The sequence below is a fragment of the Manihot esculenta genome, chromosome 3 (assembly GCF_001659605.2).
Source record: "Manihot esculenta cultivar AM560-2 chromosome 3, M.esculenta_v8, whole genome shotgun sequence".
Classification (NCBI taxonomy): Eukaryota; Viridiplantae; Streptophyta; class Magnoliopsida; order Malpighiales; family Euphorbiaceae; genus Manihot; species Manihot esculenta.
Window position 1 is genome coordinate 2,356,414 of NC_035163.2, and position 14,326 is coordinate 2,370,739.

At 32.9% G+C, this 14,326-nt stretch overlaps 3 protein-coding genes across 3 annotated transcripts; 2 read left to right on the forward strand and 1 right to left on the reverse strand.

Annotated features, from left to right (window-relative positions):
• Nucleotides 1–1,972: 1,972 nt before the first annotated feature.
• LOC110610601 (ATP-dependent 6-phosphofructokinase 7) lies at nt 1,973–6,869 on the forward strand. The gene is made up of 13 exons (XM_021750594.2): nt 1,973–2,674; nt 3,302–3,348; nt 3,456–3,495; nt 3,782–3,844; nt 3,928–4,065; nt 4,137–4,295; nt 4,390–4,443; nt 4,545–4,613; nt 4,750–4,879; nt 5,150–5,412; nt 5,512–5,560; nt 5,656–5,810; nt 6,381–6,869. Exons 1-13 carry the CDS (start codon nt 2,414–2,416, stop codon nt 6,579–6,581), a joined length of 1,629 nt encoding a protein of 542 aa, XP_021606286.1. The 5' UTR covers nt 1,973–2,413; the 3' UTR covers nt 6,582–6,869.
• Nucleotides 6,870–7,701: 832 nt separating this feature from the next.
• On the forward strand, nt 7,702–9,600 carry LOC110610984 (AP-4 complex subunit sigma). The gene is made up of 4 exons (XM_021751070.2): nt 7,702–7,941; nt 8,315–8,401; nt 9,125–9,193; nt 9,287–9,600. Exons 1-4 carry the CDS (start codon nt 7,801–7,803, stop codon nt 9,419–9,421), a joined length of 432 nt encoding a protein of 143 aa, XP_021606762.1. The 5' UTR covers nt 7,702–7,800; the 3' UTR covers nt 9,422–9,600.
• Nucleotides 9,601–9,639: 39 nt separating this feature from the next.
• LOC110612353 (glutathione hydrolase 3) lies at nt 9,640–13,602 on the reverse strand. Its single transcript, XM_021753120.2, has 7 exons — nt 13,376–13,602; nt 12,534–12,871; nt 11,616–12,134; nt 11,306–11,541; nt 10,954–11,218; nt 10,722–10,859; nt 9,640–10,614 (listed from the first exon to the last, which is right to left on the reverse strand). Exons 1-7 carry the CDS (start codon nt 13,560–13,562, stop codon nt 10,339–10,341), a joined length of 1,959 nt encoding a protein of 652 aa, XP_021608812.1. The 5' UTR covers nt 13,563–13,602; the 3' UTR covers nt 9,640–10,338.
• Nucleotides 13,603–14,326: the final 724 nt, after the last annotated feature.

The following is a 14,326-nucleotide window of genomic DNA, read 5'->3' on the forward strand; positions in this document are numbered from 1 at the left end:
AGGCATAAATTTAATCAAAATACATGCACTTTCCTCCACTCTTACCTTATAATTTCTGCAACCATAGAAACGCCTACTAGAATTTCTCCCAGACCAAGGAGTGCGAAGATCTGCTTCTATATTGCAATTACATCTCGGAACATGAAGGACGTAACAATCTCGTGACATCTTCGCCCTTTCCTGTTAGTAGATACCTTCCTTCTTTTCCTCCTAGTTAACAGTGGTCTACAGATTTTTCTCTCTCATTTGTGCTATTCTTTACTTCATGGATAATAGTAAGAGTGGTTTCAAAGAGAGAGAGAGTAATGAGTTTGTAGGTGATGGAATATTTTATAGAGAGAGAGAAAAGTTTGAATGGAAAAGAGAGGAAAATACATTTCCACGTGGACGTTCCATGTCAGCAATTAAATGGAGAAATGGATAGAAAACATTACTAACGAGTTTTATGATATATAAATCAAATTTCAAGAAATTTAAAAAAAAAAATTAAAGTTGAGTGACTAAAATAAAAGTGATAGCAAAAACTGAGAAACTATAAATAAAAATCATCTAATTTAAACATCGAATGATTTTCACCGAAAATCTCTGCAATGAACTCTAATTATTCTTTTTCTTCTAATTTAAAAGTCAACCCTTGCTAACATAGATTGTGAGACCATTTATCAATGAAGTTAGCTATCAAGGTTTGACTCCATCTCGATATTGACAAAAAAATAATATATTAAATATATTTGTATGGTAATTTTTATAAATATTAAGATATTTTATTTAAAATAATAATTTTTTATTTTATAATTTTTATTATCTCAAAATTATTTTTTATTTTTTATATTATAATAATATATAAATTAATTATTATTTTTATTTTATTTTAAACAAATTTTTCAAAATATTTTTTAATATTTAATAAAATTTATTTAAAAGAGATATAATTAAAAAATTAATAAAAAAATATATTTTTAATATGTGTGAAAAAATAAAGTGAATAAAAATTATAAAATGAAAAAAGTATTAATCAAATATTTTTATATAAATTATTAATTTAAATTAATAAAATTAAATAAATTCAGCATAACAATAAAATTTCGGATGAAAATTGTAATAGGATTTAAACGTAAATTAAAACTATTAATTAATCTAAATTTAGATAAGATTTTTTTTTAATTATCTACTCATCACCGTCTTTACTTGCCATGTTTATTTCTATTTTTTATACAAATTATTACATAAAATTAAATAATTCAGATAATGTTTATTAATAATAAGTTTGAAGTGATGAAAAATAATTTACAAACGAATTTTAGTTGAATTTAAAAAATTAAAATATCAAATAATTAATTTAAGAATAAAATAATTTTCAAGACTATTCTTTGCCATCCTTTTTTATCGTGTCTCCATCTCTCTCTGGAAATCTGGTTCGTTTTTGACGATTCTGGTTCATTGTTTTAGAACTCTTGATGGTCCAGTTGGGTTTCTAGAATTTCAACAAGTCCACGTGCACCTTACCAACGAACCCATATTTTTCTATTAAAAATTAAAATTTTAATATTTATAAAATTCAAATCAAAATAAAAATGTGAATTTAATAATTATACTTTTTAATCTATTAAAATAATCGAATTAAATTAATTTTAATTAAAAATTAAATTAAATTAAATTGATTTGATTTGATAAAAAAACTTTCATAATTATTAAAGTCATAAAAAATTTTTTTTATTGTTTAAAATATTTAAAAATTTAATTGATAAAAAGTATTTTTTTATTAATTACCCAATTAAAATAATAGTTAATTTATATTTTAAACTTAATAATTTATTTACTGAAAAATAATATTTAATTTTATAAAATATTAAAATATTTTAATTTATAACAAAGAATTAATTTTAATAAAATATAATATTCAAACGGCGAAAAACAGTTACATTTTCGGTTAATAGTTAACCCCCATGAAAAGTCTTCGCCGCACCGAGATTATTGGAGCAAACGTCAACGGACAAAACGGTCGCCCCAATCCGATCATTTTACCTTCTCTCTCTCTCTCTCTCTTCCTCGCTGTGCGCAAAATATTAAATTTTCCGATCTAGAAGTTCTAAATTTAGCTTTTCCTTCCACGTTTTCTCTTTCTCCTTCACTCCCTAGAAACCCAAAACCACTGCTAAAAGCGAAACCAAGCAATGGCCACCAGTTTTTTGTCTGCTTATATTCCCATATTATACATTTCAAACTCATCATTCATCACCAACCAGTAGCTTCTTCTCTTCTTCTCTTCCTCTGCTTCTTCCTCTGTATTTTTAGTTTATTTTACTTTTTTGATTTTTGTGGTCGTTTGTTTCCATTTGGTCAGCAGTTTCTCCTATAAGTATGGGTATCCCTGTATTCGTATATTCAAACTCCCGTGTTTCTCTTTCTTTGCATGGATTCCATTTTCTCTCCTAATTTGTCGTCAATCCCTTGTTTCAAATCTCGTTTTCCTCGAACATCTGAATCTGGGTTTTTCACTTCCCGGAATCTCTTTTCTTCCATCAGTTTTAGTTCTTCGTCTTCGCGTTCAGGTTCTGGTTTTTCCATAGCCGCTATGTCTAACTCCAACTACGAGCCGAAGATCATCACCGGTGATTATGGTTACGTCCTTGAAGATGTTCCTCACTTGACAGATTACCTTCCTCATATTCCTGTACGTTTTTTTTTTTAAATTTCCTATTAGACGAGTATGATGAGAAAATGTCAACGGAGTTTGTACATATGTCGTTGTTGATTGCTTGATCTTTTTGCTGTTTGGTTTCTGGGAAATGCGGGGTAAAGGAACAGAAAATGAGAGCTTGATTGTTTCGCGCTTCCTGAAAATAACGATCTTAGCTCAGTTAATTGTGATTGTGGTGTTAATTACAATCTAAATGTAGTCGCATTTCTTCTTTGTACGATTGCTGCGTCTTGTGGGTAGAGGAGAGATTCTGTTTTTGGATCCATTTAAATCTGTTGCTTTCTTTCTCTCTGTTTTTTCTTTGCTAGTGTGTGAAATTAATACTTTTTTTTATTATTTATATTTTATTGTTTTGAACAGCTATAAAATTCATACCTGGGTTATAAAGAATCGGAGTTTTCAACTTTAAAGCTCTTTAATGGATGTTTGATCGTTATTAATTAAGGGGAAGCAATTAAATTTAAACCACAAGATCACATTTAATTCAGATCATCAGAGATTGATGGATTAAGAATTGATTTGATGCTGTTCGTTTGTTTGTCTTTTGATTCTAAATGTAAACCATACTTAAATTTGTTTTAATTTCTGGTTTTGTTGTAGACTTATTCAAATCCTCTACAAGACAATCCTGCATACTCGGTTGTCAAGTAAGTTGAATCTCCTTATGTATCTCACATTTTGCTGCACATAATTTCAAGTAATTTTATTAAGCATTGAGTTGTTGTTCACCACAGTGATTCTCTTTTTTCTCCAGGCAGTACTTTGTCCATGTGGATGACACTGTTCCTCAAAAGGTAAGCCTTCCCTTAACTTTCTTGGATAAAACTTATGCTAGTGCCTGTTCTTCATTCATTGCTCTCTATAGAATGAAATCACATAGAAGATTTTCACCATGGGTTGCAGCATTTCATTAATTACAATGAATGTGTTTTTGCTGAAGTAGTCTGAATGAAGGTTCTTTTTATTGATGTTAGTGATGGCATGTTTAGCCGGACTGTGGTTTGTGTCTGTTGAAACAAATGAATAATTCTAGACACACATTCGTTCCTTTTATTGTAACTTTGTCTTCCTTCCTTATAGGTTGTTGTTCACAAGGATACTCCAAGAGGGATACATTTCCGACGTGCTGGACCACGCCAAAAGGTATTTTGCATCTGCCTTATGCATAATGTGGAGTGATGAAACAATAATGCATCTCCATGAGACATTTGTTGGACAATTCTCAGGTTTATTTCGACTCGGATGAAGTTCATGCTTGCATTGTAACATGTGGGGGTCTCTGCCCTGGACTCAACACAGTAATTAGGGAAATAGTATGTGGCTTGTACCATATGTATGGCGTGAAGAGAGTGCTGGGAATAGGTGTAAGTAATTTAACATGACCTTATGCAACACTACCAATGGCATCATTTTGACAAGTTAAATGGATATGCAGGGAGGATACAGGGGCTTTTATTCTCGAAATACAATTCCTCTGACACCTAAATTTGTAAATGATATTCATAAACGTGGTGGAACAGTCCTTGGGACATCACGAGGTGGCCATGATACTGCAAAGATAGTTGATAGTATTCAGGATCGAGGAATTAATCAGGTTCATTTTATTTGTTCGTCTAACTTTTCATAATTTTGGAGTTATGTGCCTGCTCAATCAATTGATGCTTACTTGTAGTGTTCTTGCAAATCAGGTTTACATAATTGGAGGAGATGGAACTCAGAAAGGGGCAGCAGTGATATTTGAGGTAATTAATTTTCATGTTCCTTAAGGGTCTTGCTGATCATGATTTTTAGATGCATTATAGAAACCTTGGGGCTGAAAACCAAAGTTTTCAATACTTTGCAGGAAATTAGAAGAAGAGGTCTCAAAGTTGCAGTTGCTGGAATTCCTAAAACCATTGATAATGACATTTCGGTACGTCTATTGGACTTGCCACAATGCTGGATTACTTCTGAGTTAAACAGTACTCCTTGTCTAACAAGCTTTATACATCAGGCATTAAATTGTGAATGATAAGAACTTAAAATTGTTTATACTTTACATTTAACAGGTCATTGACAGATCCTTCGGATTTGACACTGCTGTTGAGGAAGCTCAACGTGCTATTAATGCAGCACATGTTGAAGCTCAGAGTATTGAGAATGGTATTGGTCTTGTGAAGTTAATGGGTCGCTACAGTGGTAAGCTCCTATTTGCTTTTATCTGCAATTTATTAGTGAACATATGTTGGATTACATAGAAACATCAAGCATTACATTATTCACAGAAATTGACTGATCAATACATTTCATTCTTGGTCTTCTTACCACCTAGAAATCTGGAAAATTTGATGTTACATTTTATTATCCTTGTTGATGATTCTGTTCAAGCTTTTCCCAACTCTTTCTACAATTGAAACAAGCTTTTTAGGCATTTTATTTAAAATGTGGGAATCTGATTATGTGGTGCAGGGTTTATTGCAATGTATGCTACTCTTGCGAGCCGAGATGTGGATTGTTGCTTGATACCAGAGTCACCCTTTTATCTAGAAGGGGAAGGTGGCCTCTTTGAATATATAGAGAAACAACTCAAAGAACATGGTCACATGGTTATTGTAATAGCTGAAGGTGCTGGACAGGAGCTGCTTGCTGAGACCATGCAATCAATCCAGCAGGATGCTTCAGGAAACAAGCTTCTCCTAGATGTTGGGTTGTGGATATCACAGAAGATCAAGGTATTGAATCTTAATTGCTAATCGAAACTCTTCTGCGTTGATGCAAGTATCATCACAGAGAATGTTGCAAATTAATTTGCTTGTGTTTGCCTTTTGCAGGAACATTTTTCAAATAATAAGCTGATGCCTATAAACCTCAAATATATAGGTTGAAATAACAGATGAACTGAAGAACTTATTTTGTGAAAGCCTTTTTTTTGAACCGGATAGTTAATGATCAGTTTTCATCCCCTTCTCTGGCAGATCCTACTTATATGATTCGTGCTGTTCCAAGCAATGCATCTGACAATGTGTATTGCACACTTCTTGCTCAAAGTGCTGTTCATGGAGCAATGGCAGGATACACTGGCTTTACAAGTGGTCTTGTCAATGGCAGACAAACTTACATACCATTCCATGTGAGTTAATACCTTCAACATAAGTCAGTGGAAACCGATCCATTTATTTTTGTGTTTTGTTCTAGGCCTAGGAGAATCTGTGTAGCTTAGAATTATGAAATGTTTAGAAGTTCTGTAGTGGTGTTGATATCCTTTTAGCTATTCAGGTATATTTCTGAGCTTCTGATGATTCCTATTAGCCAAATTCTTTGGCACTCCTTGCCCCAGCTTCTTTCTTATTAATGTAGAACCAAGAGAGGGATGAGAGAACAAATCTCAAACTTTTTTTATTGAAATTCTTAGGAAATCCTGCATCATTTATGTTCTACCATTTGCCTCTTTTAATTATGTTGGTTGAATTTTGGTATATTTCTTCTAGGCTGAACTGTGAGTCAATCCAAAAAGTTCTTCGTTCTGATCTGAATTGGATAAGAAATGTGTCTTTTCTCTTTTCTTTTACTTTTCTCTTATGTTGGGATTGAAAGAGTGCGTGTATGCCTAAAATTGTCTGTTTGTTTCAACAGTCTCATTCTTGTTTTCTCATGATCTTTTTCTTGGCTAACCTGGGTATGTTGCATGGTTGTTCGGCAGCGAATCACAGAGAAGCAGAACAAGGTAGTTATAACAGATAGGATGTGGGCTAGGCTTCTGTCTTCAACAAATCAGCCTAGTTTCTGGTGTGCTAAAGATTTGATTGGAGAAAAGAAAGAGGAGATTGGTAAATTCAAGACAGAGAAAGAACCAAAAGATGGGAAGTGTGCTGAAGCAAAGAAAGAGGTCAACTCCAAGTGATTGAGATTGAAATTAACCAAAGTATTCTATTAAGATTGTTAATATAATATAATTACAGTGATAGCTACCACTGGTTTCCTACCACATATGTTGGTTGTGTTAGAGTAGTGATATTCAGAGAGTTAGTTCTGCCCATAGTTTTATTCAGTGAACTAGGAAATGGCAGTTCTTTGCTGAGATAAAATTAGTGTATTGTAGTGAATAATGAAAAAGTTGCAAGCTCATGCTCTGTACTGTTTTGTATGTTGAAACGGTTAAATTTATATACATATTTTTTAAAAAAATACATTTATTCTGTATTTCTGTACTAACTTTTCATTTAATTTCTTCTTTCCGTCTAAATTGATCTGATGAAGCCGTAGACTCATTTTTCACTTAATTTAGAATGATTAATTTAAATTATTTAATAATTTTATTAATTATCTATAAATTAATTTAGAAAATATTTTCTAATTTTTAAGATTTTTACTTATTTCTTATTTTATTTATTACAAGTTTAATAGAAATTAATAAACAAAGAACAGAATGTAATTTTAATATATAATTTAAAATTAAAAAAAACTTATCTAAAATATAATAAAATTCACATGTTAATATAAAATTTTATTTTTTTATTAATTGAGTGTACAAATTAATTTATATATACCAATAAAGAAGAGTTAATGAATAAAGTAGAGATTATTTTTTAAGTATAAAAATTATACCTAAAAATAAAAGAAAATAAATCAGATTATCTTAACCGGCCGAAAGAATCGCCAATTGGCATGCAGGGATCAGGATGCAGTAAAGAGAGAACAAGAGGGGCCAATACAGGAAATAAAGAAATGCCAATGTCCATGTGCAAATAAAAAAAATTATACAAATTAGATAATTTATCTAATAATTATTCATCAAATTAAAGAAAAGCAAATATGTCCTTTAATATAGGAATAATTGATTTTTTAAACCAAATAAAAGACATTTTCATTCCAGAATATTATCTTTTCTCTAAGAAATATTCATTAAAGCAGAATTAAAATGCCTTAATTAATTTATTTTAAGAAAAATAAATATTTACTATTTTCTTATATATATATATAAAGTCATTTTTTAAAAATATATTATTAGTCATTCATAAATTAAATTACTCCGTCGAAATTTAATTACCAAAAGAAGAAGAAGAAGAAGAAGAAGAAGAAGAAGAAGAAGAAGAAGAAGAAGAAGAAGAAGAAGAAGAAGAATGGGGATCAGATTCATATTAATGGTGAACAAGCAAGGGCAGACGCGTCTAGCCCAATACTACGAGTGGCTCACCCTTGAAGAACGCCGTGCCCTCGAGGGCGAAATCGTCCGCAAATGCCTTGCCCGCACCGACCAACAGGTCCTTTCTCTCCCTAATCACATTCAATTTTGCTGCATCTCTTCTTTATAACTCAATCAACAAACCCCAGATCTTAGTTGTCTTTCTCTTCTGACTTTGCTACCCTTTTCCTTGCTTTATATTTTTGTTTAACGCTCAATTTAATGGTTGCTAAATTCCCCTGCAAATCATTGTTAATGCTATTTCAAATTCCACTTAGAAGAAATAGTTTAAGATGTCTTTGCATTCCCAGCGTAATTTGGGCTAGAAATAAATAAATGAATTCCTGTTAGTTTTAGGATTTTGATTTTTCTTTGTTAGGTTTATATATTTTTAATTTTTCTTGAAATGCTTTCTTGTCACTAATGCTATCGTTTTGCATACTCAATAACAGTGTTCTTTCGTCGAGCATCGCAATTACAAAGTTGTTTACAGGCGCTACGCATCATTATTTTTCCTGGTTGGTGTCGACAATGATGAAGTAAGTAACTTTTTTCCTTTTTTAATTTGTAGGATGGTGTTTTGCTTTAGGGTTATTGTGCTTGCAGAACTCAGAAGAGTGGCATGAATTATTTGCATTCAGAAGTTCTAAGTGTGCTTAGCGTTATTGCTTCTTTGATTTATAAATATATATTTATGTAGAACAGAACTGATCAGCTGAATGGCCAAGAAAAAAAATTCCATATATCCAAACCTCAACTTGGGATTAAAGCTTAGTTGTTGTTGGTTGGTTTCTTTTTATTTGTGTAGAACATATACCTCTTGTTCGGAATAAAAAATTTTACAAGAATTCAAGTCACTTCTTTTCTATCAGTTTTATTGTTTGAAATGTAAGAATTTACTTTTTAACTTATAAAATTTTTCAAAAGGAAATGAGATCATGCATAATTTTATAAGAATTTATATAAATTCTTTTCTTATAAAATGAATCATGCAAAACGGAGGGATACTGATTACTGTGTGGAGACTGTGAGTCAATTTCTTTGTAAAGGTCCAACACACATTGCATAAGTGCTTTGGAGGTTAGGAATGTGTCCAGTCTTGGAGCAAATGGATGACATGAGCTATAAAAAGCACTCTGGAATTCCTTCTTTTTTCTACATTTATTGATTTGGTTTTGTTGGGTTCTTTAAGTTTGCTTTTCCAGAATTAACCTCTAGTTCCTCTTAATGTATTTCTCAATATTCTCCCTTGCTTTTTGCAGAATGAGCTTGCTATTTTGGAATTTATACATCTCTTAGTTGAAACCATGGACCGCCATTTTGGCAATGTGGTAAGTCTTCACAATCTCATGCAGCTTTGTGTTACTAGAAGTTCTCTCTCATCGTTAATTGCCATTAGTTCATCATTTATTTCCTTTATCCAGTGTGAGCTAGACATCATGTTCCATTTAGAAAAGGCTCATTTCATGCTGGAGGAGATGGTCATGAATGGTTGTGTTGTTGAGACAGGCAAGTCTAATATCCTGCCACCAATTCAGCTGATGGACAAAACATCATGAAAAGATTGACTAGGCACTATCATTTTGCCCTGGGATTTGAGATGGGTTTTTTTTTTCATTTTTATTTATGTTATTGCCATTATAAGCTCATAAATGCATAATAATTCTTCCCTTGCTAAATGAAAAACTCATTGTTGCTTGGTGTTTATATATACAGTAAAGCCCTCTACATACTCTAATTCTCATTTAACTTGGTGAGATAACCATTCAGCTTGATGATTTTATGGCATGCTTTAGTTTAGCAAATTCATAGCCTAATTGGTTGCCACACATCTCATTTTAAGAGAACGTAATTAGTTTAAATTCCCTCTGTGGGTTTCCTTTACCATGCCATTGAGGAAAGGAACCTGTGCTTTGCTCAGTGACAACGCTTGTGTTCAAAGAATAACCGATGCCCAAGCATATAGATTTCTTTCATCCTCTATACAATGTATCTATCTGGATTCCTTTATATTCAAAATTTTGTATTAAGACTTGACCTATGACACTCCCCATGATATTGATAGCTATGCAGAATCTCTCCTGCTGGAAGTAGGACTTTCATGGGTTAAACTAGCACGTTTTAACACTGAATGTTATGTACTAACAGGTAACATAAATTTATGTTCCCTTCGTTTGGAATAAAAATTTTTGTAAGAATTCAATTTAATTGAATTCTTTTGTTACAAAATTCTTGTTTAGGATAAAAGAATTTAAAATTTTTTAACTTGAAAAATTTTCATGAATGTATGGAGATGAAATGAATTCTTACAAAATCATTTATGTCAAACGAGGAGTTACAAATATCATCTAATAATTTCACAAGTTTAAATTATGTATGAATGGACTAATACTCTGCAAACAATATCTTTCTACACAGTAGCTTGTTACTTTGTACATTTTGTCTAGAATATTCCCATCACAAAAACAATTACAGATCAAACGGCTGCAGGTCTCCCATCCTTTCTAGGATCGCTTACTGCAGTAAGTGTCCCATGGAATATTTGGGCATTATTAGACCCTTTTCCATTCTTACGTCCCATGTCAATGGGGCTTTCCAGGGTTTGAACAACAAGCTGAACTATAGCTCCTAGTTCCATAGACTCCACTTGGTGCCCCTTCTCTTTCAAGAAGAGCTTTGTTTCCTCAGCAAGCTCTATGTGATCACCATCGATCACAGTGAAGTTCTCATACTGGACAACATTAGGTATTAACTGCACGAAATCAAGGATAAGTCAATTCTCCCATCAAATATTAGATAACACCATAATGTTATCAAAAGTAATTAAAAAGAATTCATCATTTTGTAAAGTTAGAAAACCTCGTGGTAGACCCTTGGACTCTGAACTGCGGTTAAAGGTTCCATTCCCAAGATAAAATGGTTAATAAAAACTTGTATCACTGCTGGAATTATGTACATGCCTCCACTGCCTCCCAAGACTCCTACCAGCTTATCATCCTGCCAAGTTTACACATTAAAATGATAAAATTCAAAGGGGACACGGCCATTGCTTTTGAGTTCCAAGAATTTTGACTGACCGTCGCAAGTTTACCTTAGTAACAATAATGGGGGTCATGGAAGATAAAGGTCTCTTGTTGGGTTCAATAAAATTTGCAGGAGCAGGAGGAAGCATATCAGGAGTTATATCTGTGGGCGCTGAGAAGTCACCCATCTCGTCATTTAGCACAATCCCAGTAGAAGGCGAAAGCAGCCCTGCTCCGAAATAATAGTTTATGGTGGTCGTCATTGATACTGCATTTCTCTCGCCGTCGACAATGCAGAAATGGCTAGTTCCGTGATCTCTAAGCTGACTCCACCTGCCAATTTTGGACTAAAAGCTTTAGAACTAATTGCTTGTATCAGTAAAGATCCCAATATCATTCAATCACAAAGTTGAAAAAGACCTGTTCATATAATATTCTGGAGGAAATGTAGCATTATCTAGTATCTTTTTCCGAATTTGCTCCGCATAGTTTGAAGAAAGCATTTCAGAGACGTATTTGTGAATGTCGACAAATTTCGGATCTCCCAAATCCATTCGAACAGCAAACGTGTGTTTCAATGCTTCAATCAAGCGATGTACTCCTAGATTCCCCTTTGCAGCATCTGAATTTCCATAGCTATTAAAGATGTTCAAGACCTGTTTCATATCAGAGTTTAGTTGATCATATATAAGGGGAAAATTTTGTTAAGGAAAGGGAGAATATGACCCACCAGAGACAACCCAACAGTTCCACTTGAAGGAGGTGGCATTCCGTACACATTGTAGCCCATCACATTTGCAGCCATGGCATCCATTACATCAACCTTGTAATTTTTCAAATCCTCCATTGTTAATATCCCACCAGCTTTCCTTACATCCTTCACCAACTGCTCACCAACAGTCCCATTATACAAGGCTTGTGGCCCTTGTTCTGCTATTGCCTCCAGGCTCCTGGCAAGCTCCACATTGTAGCATCTATCACCAGCTTGTAACAACTTCCCATTTGGTGCAAACACTTGCTTTAACCCAGTGTCATTCATGATCTTTCCTGCACTGTAAGCTATTGCTAATCCAAGATAAGGAGCAACGACAAAACCATCTCTTGCAAGTTTTATGGCTGGTCGGAATAAAGTCCTCCAAGCTAAACGCCCGTGCTGTAGCCAAGCTTCATAAAGGCCGGCAATCTCGCCGGGAACTCCAATTGACATTGGACCTGAGTACTTGTCTTCTATGTTGTTTGCATACATATTCTGGTTTAGGACAATTACATTGAAAAAAAGCCATGAGCTAAAAGCAAAAATTCCTAACTTCCTAAGCAAACAACCCAAGAAATCAAAACACACTGCTACAAAAATAGTTTAATATAACGGCCGAAAATTATTATTAACCATAAGTCAATAGTCACAATTTGAAATTCGTTGTATTTGTTTCTATTATAACGTATAAGACAACAATTTACTTTTTTTTTTTCATAGTGAATAAAAAATAACCGATAGAAAGCATGTTAAATATAAATTAAATCATTTATTAAAATATATAATTATATATTAAAATTTTGATTTTTCTTTGTAATAATTTAAATTACTTTCAATCCCGTTACTAGGCTATTCTTGCATAAATTCTAAAATGTACTAGGGAGAACAATGAACCTGTGAAGCAGCTGAAGGAGCAGTTTCTCTCATGTCAAAAGCTTGAGTTTTAGATGTCAATGAAGACCTGACAATCATGAAAGCTCCACCTCCTATTCCACTGGACATTGGATTAACAACTCCAACACATAGGGCTGTTGCAACTGCAGCATCAACGGCATGGCCACCTTTTCTAAGCATTGATGCTCCGATTTCAGAACATCGGCCGTCATCAGCAGCCACAACTCCTTGCTCCGACTCCACAATCTCCCCATCATTAGCTCTAATCCTCAAGTGGAATTTGTTTCCTCCTCGTAAAACCCAGGTAGTCAAATTGCCTCCACATGTTAGGCCTACAGCTAAAGTTCGGACAGCAATCTTAGCATTTCAATGAATCTTGTCGCTTTACCATAAGAAAATAACATCCCAACAATCAAATAAAAATGGGTTTCAATGATTGTGAAGCTTTATGATAGGACACTGAACTGACTTCATTGATTAAAAAGAATTAAAAAGGGCCAAGGCTGTAAAGCCAGAATCACCAAGCTTCATCTTTGAAGACATCTTCATAGCAAGTGAAGGAGAACAATCATGATATTTGCATTGAATAATTAACTAGTTTTAAAATTTAGTACCCATACAACGGCTACAAGAGGATATAGAACAGTAAAAAAAAAGCAATCACAGAGGGAATTTTCATTGGAAAATAATGGCTGGTTCTCTGAGGTTTCCAGAGCAGAACAAGAGAAAGAGGTCAGCTTTTCATATGAAATCTAAGAACGATTTAAAAACTTGGATTCTGAAATTATGAGATGCAGAAAATCTTAAAAAGCAAGCATGAAGAGAGGAGAACAGAAACTGACTTGAGATGGCGAGGAAACATAGGAAGAAGCAAAGAGCCTTGCTTCTGCAAGACTTCTCCTTATAAGCATCTGTTTGATTGGTGGACGTAAGTGGGAATTGTAGCATTTCTGGCCCCATGATTCCTTTTGCTTGTGACGATACAGAGAAACACATACAGAACAAATTGAAACGTGTTATGTGCATCATTGATTTATCGTACTTATAGGGAGGGGAGGATGGGAGAGGGGAAAGGGGAAAGGGGGAGGAAGACAGTAGGGTGTAAAGGAAATAAGTTATTCTATGTTTGTTTCGATAAAAATTTGACTAGACTCAATTTATTTTCTAAGCTAATCAAATTGTATAAAAATTTAAATTTAAATTTCGTAATATTCGAACCGTTAACTTTGCACATTTTTTAATTTATGAACTTTGCGTATTTTTTAGTTTATGAACATACTCACAAATTAATTTATAATTTAATTACACATCTAGCATTTTTAATATTCAGCTATTTTGTTTACGCCCTGAGAAAAAAAGTGCGCCATTGTTAACTATGAGCAACATTATGGATGTTTGGAAGTGAAGAAAACTAAACTAACTTCTTTTTTTATTATTATGGAATTAAACCACCTTATCCGCAACAAATTCTATATTAGTTTTGTTTATTCATTTGATTATCAAATTTAAATTTAAGAATTATATAATTCTATACTAAGATTTCTTAGCATATCGGATTAGTTCACCACCTCATTCATTTACCTTTTCAAATGATCAGAGAGATATGCAGACTTATAATTATAAAGAGCACCTTGTTTAAATGTATATTTAAAATAATTTACAAAATATTATCATTTTAAAAATTTCTTCTTCCGTAAATAGTATTTTTTGAAATTCCTATAACTTATTAATAGTGATACGAAGCAATTAATTTCAGATTTTATAATAAATTTAAATCGAACTTAATTTTTACT

Excerpts from the sequence above, each read along its gene's own strand:
- LOC110610601 (XM_021750594.2), top strand. The coding sequence starts at position 2,414 with ATGGATTCCATTTTCTCTCCTAATTTGTCGTCAATCCCTTGTTTCAAA. Across the intron at positions 2,675-3,301 it reads ATTACCTTCCTCATATTCCT|ACTTATTCAAATCCTCTACA; the intron begins GTACGTTTTTTT and ends GTTTTGTTGTAG. Across the intron at positions 5,811-6,380 it reads AAACTTACATACCATTCCAT|CGAATCACAGAGAAGCAGAA; the intron begins GTGAGTTAATAC and ends GTTGTTCGGCAG.
- LOC110612353 (XM_021753120.2), bottom strand. The coding sequence starts at position 13,562 with ATGATGCACATAACACGTTTCAATTTGTTCTGTATGTGTTTCTCTGTA. Across the intron at positions 12,872-13,375 it reads ATGTTTCCTCGCCATCTCAA|CTGTAGGCCTAACATGTGGA; the intron begins GTCAGTTTCTGT and ends TCCGAACTTTAG. Across the intron at positions 10,615-10,721 it reads GTCCAAGGGTCTACCACGAG|TTAATACCTAATGTTGTCCA; the intron begins GTTTTCTAACTT and ends GATTTCGTGCAG.
- LOC110610984 (XM_021751070.2), top strand. The coding sequence starts at position 7,801 with ATGGGGATCAGATTCATATTAATGGTGAACAAGCAAGGGCAGACGCGT. Across the intron at positions 7,942-8,314 it reads TTGCCCGCACCGACCAACAG|TGTTCTTTCGTCGAGCATCG; the intron begins GTCCTTTCTCTC and ends ACTCAATAACAG. Across the intron at positions 9,194-9,286 it reads ACCGCCATTTTGGCAATGTG|TGTGAGCTAGACATCATGTT; the intron begins GTAAGTCTTCAC and ends TCCTTTATCCAG.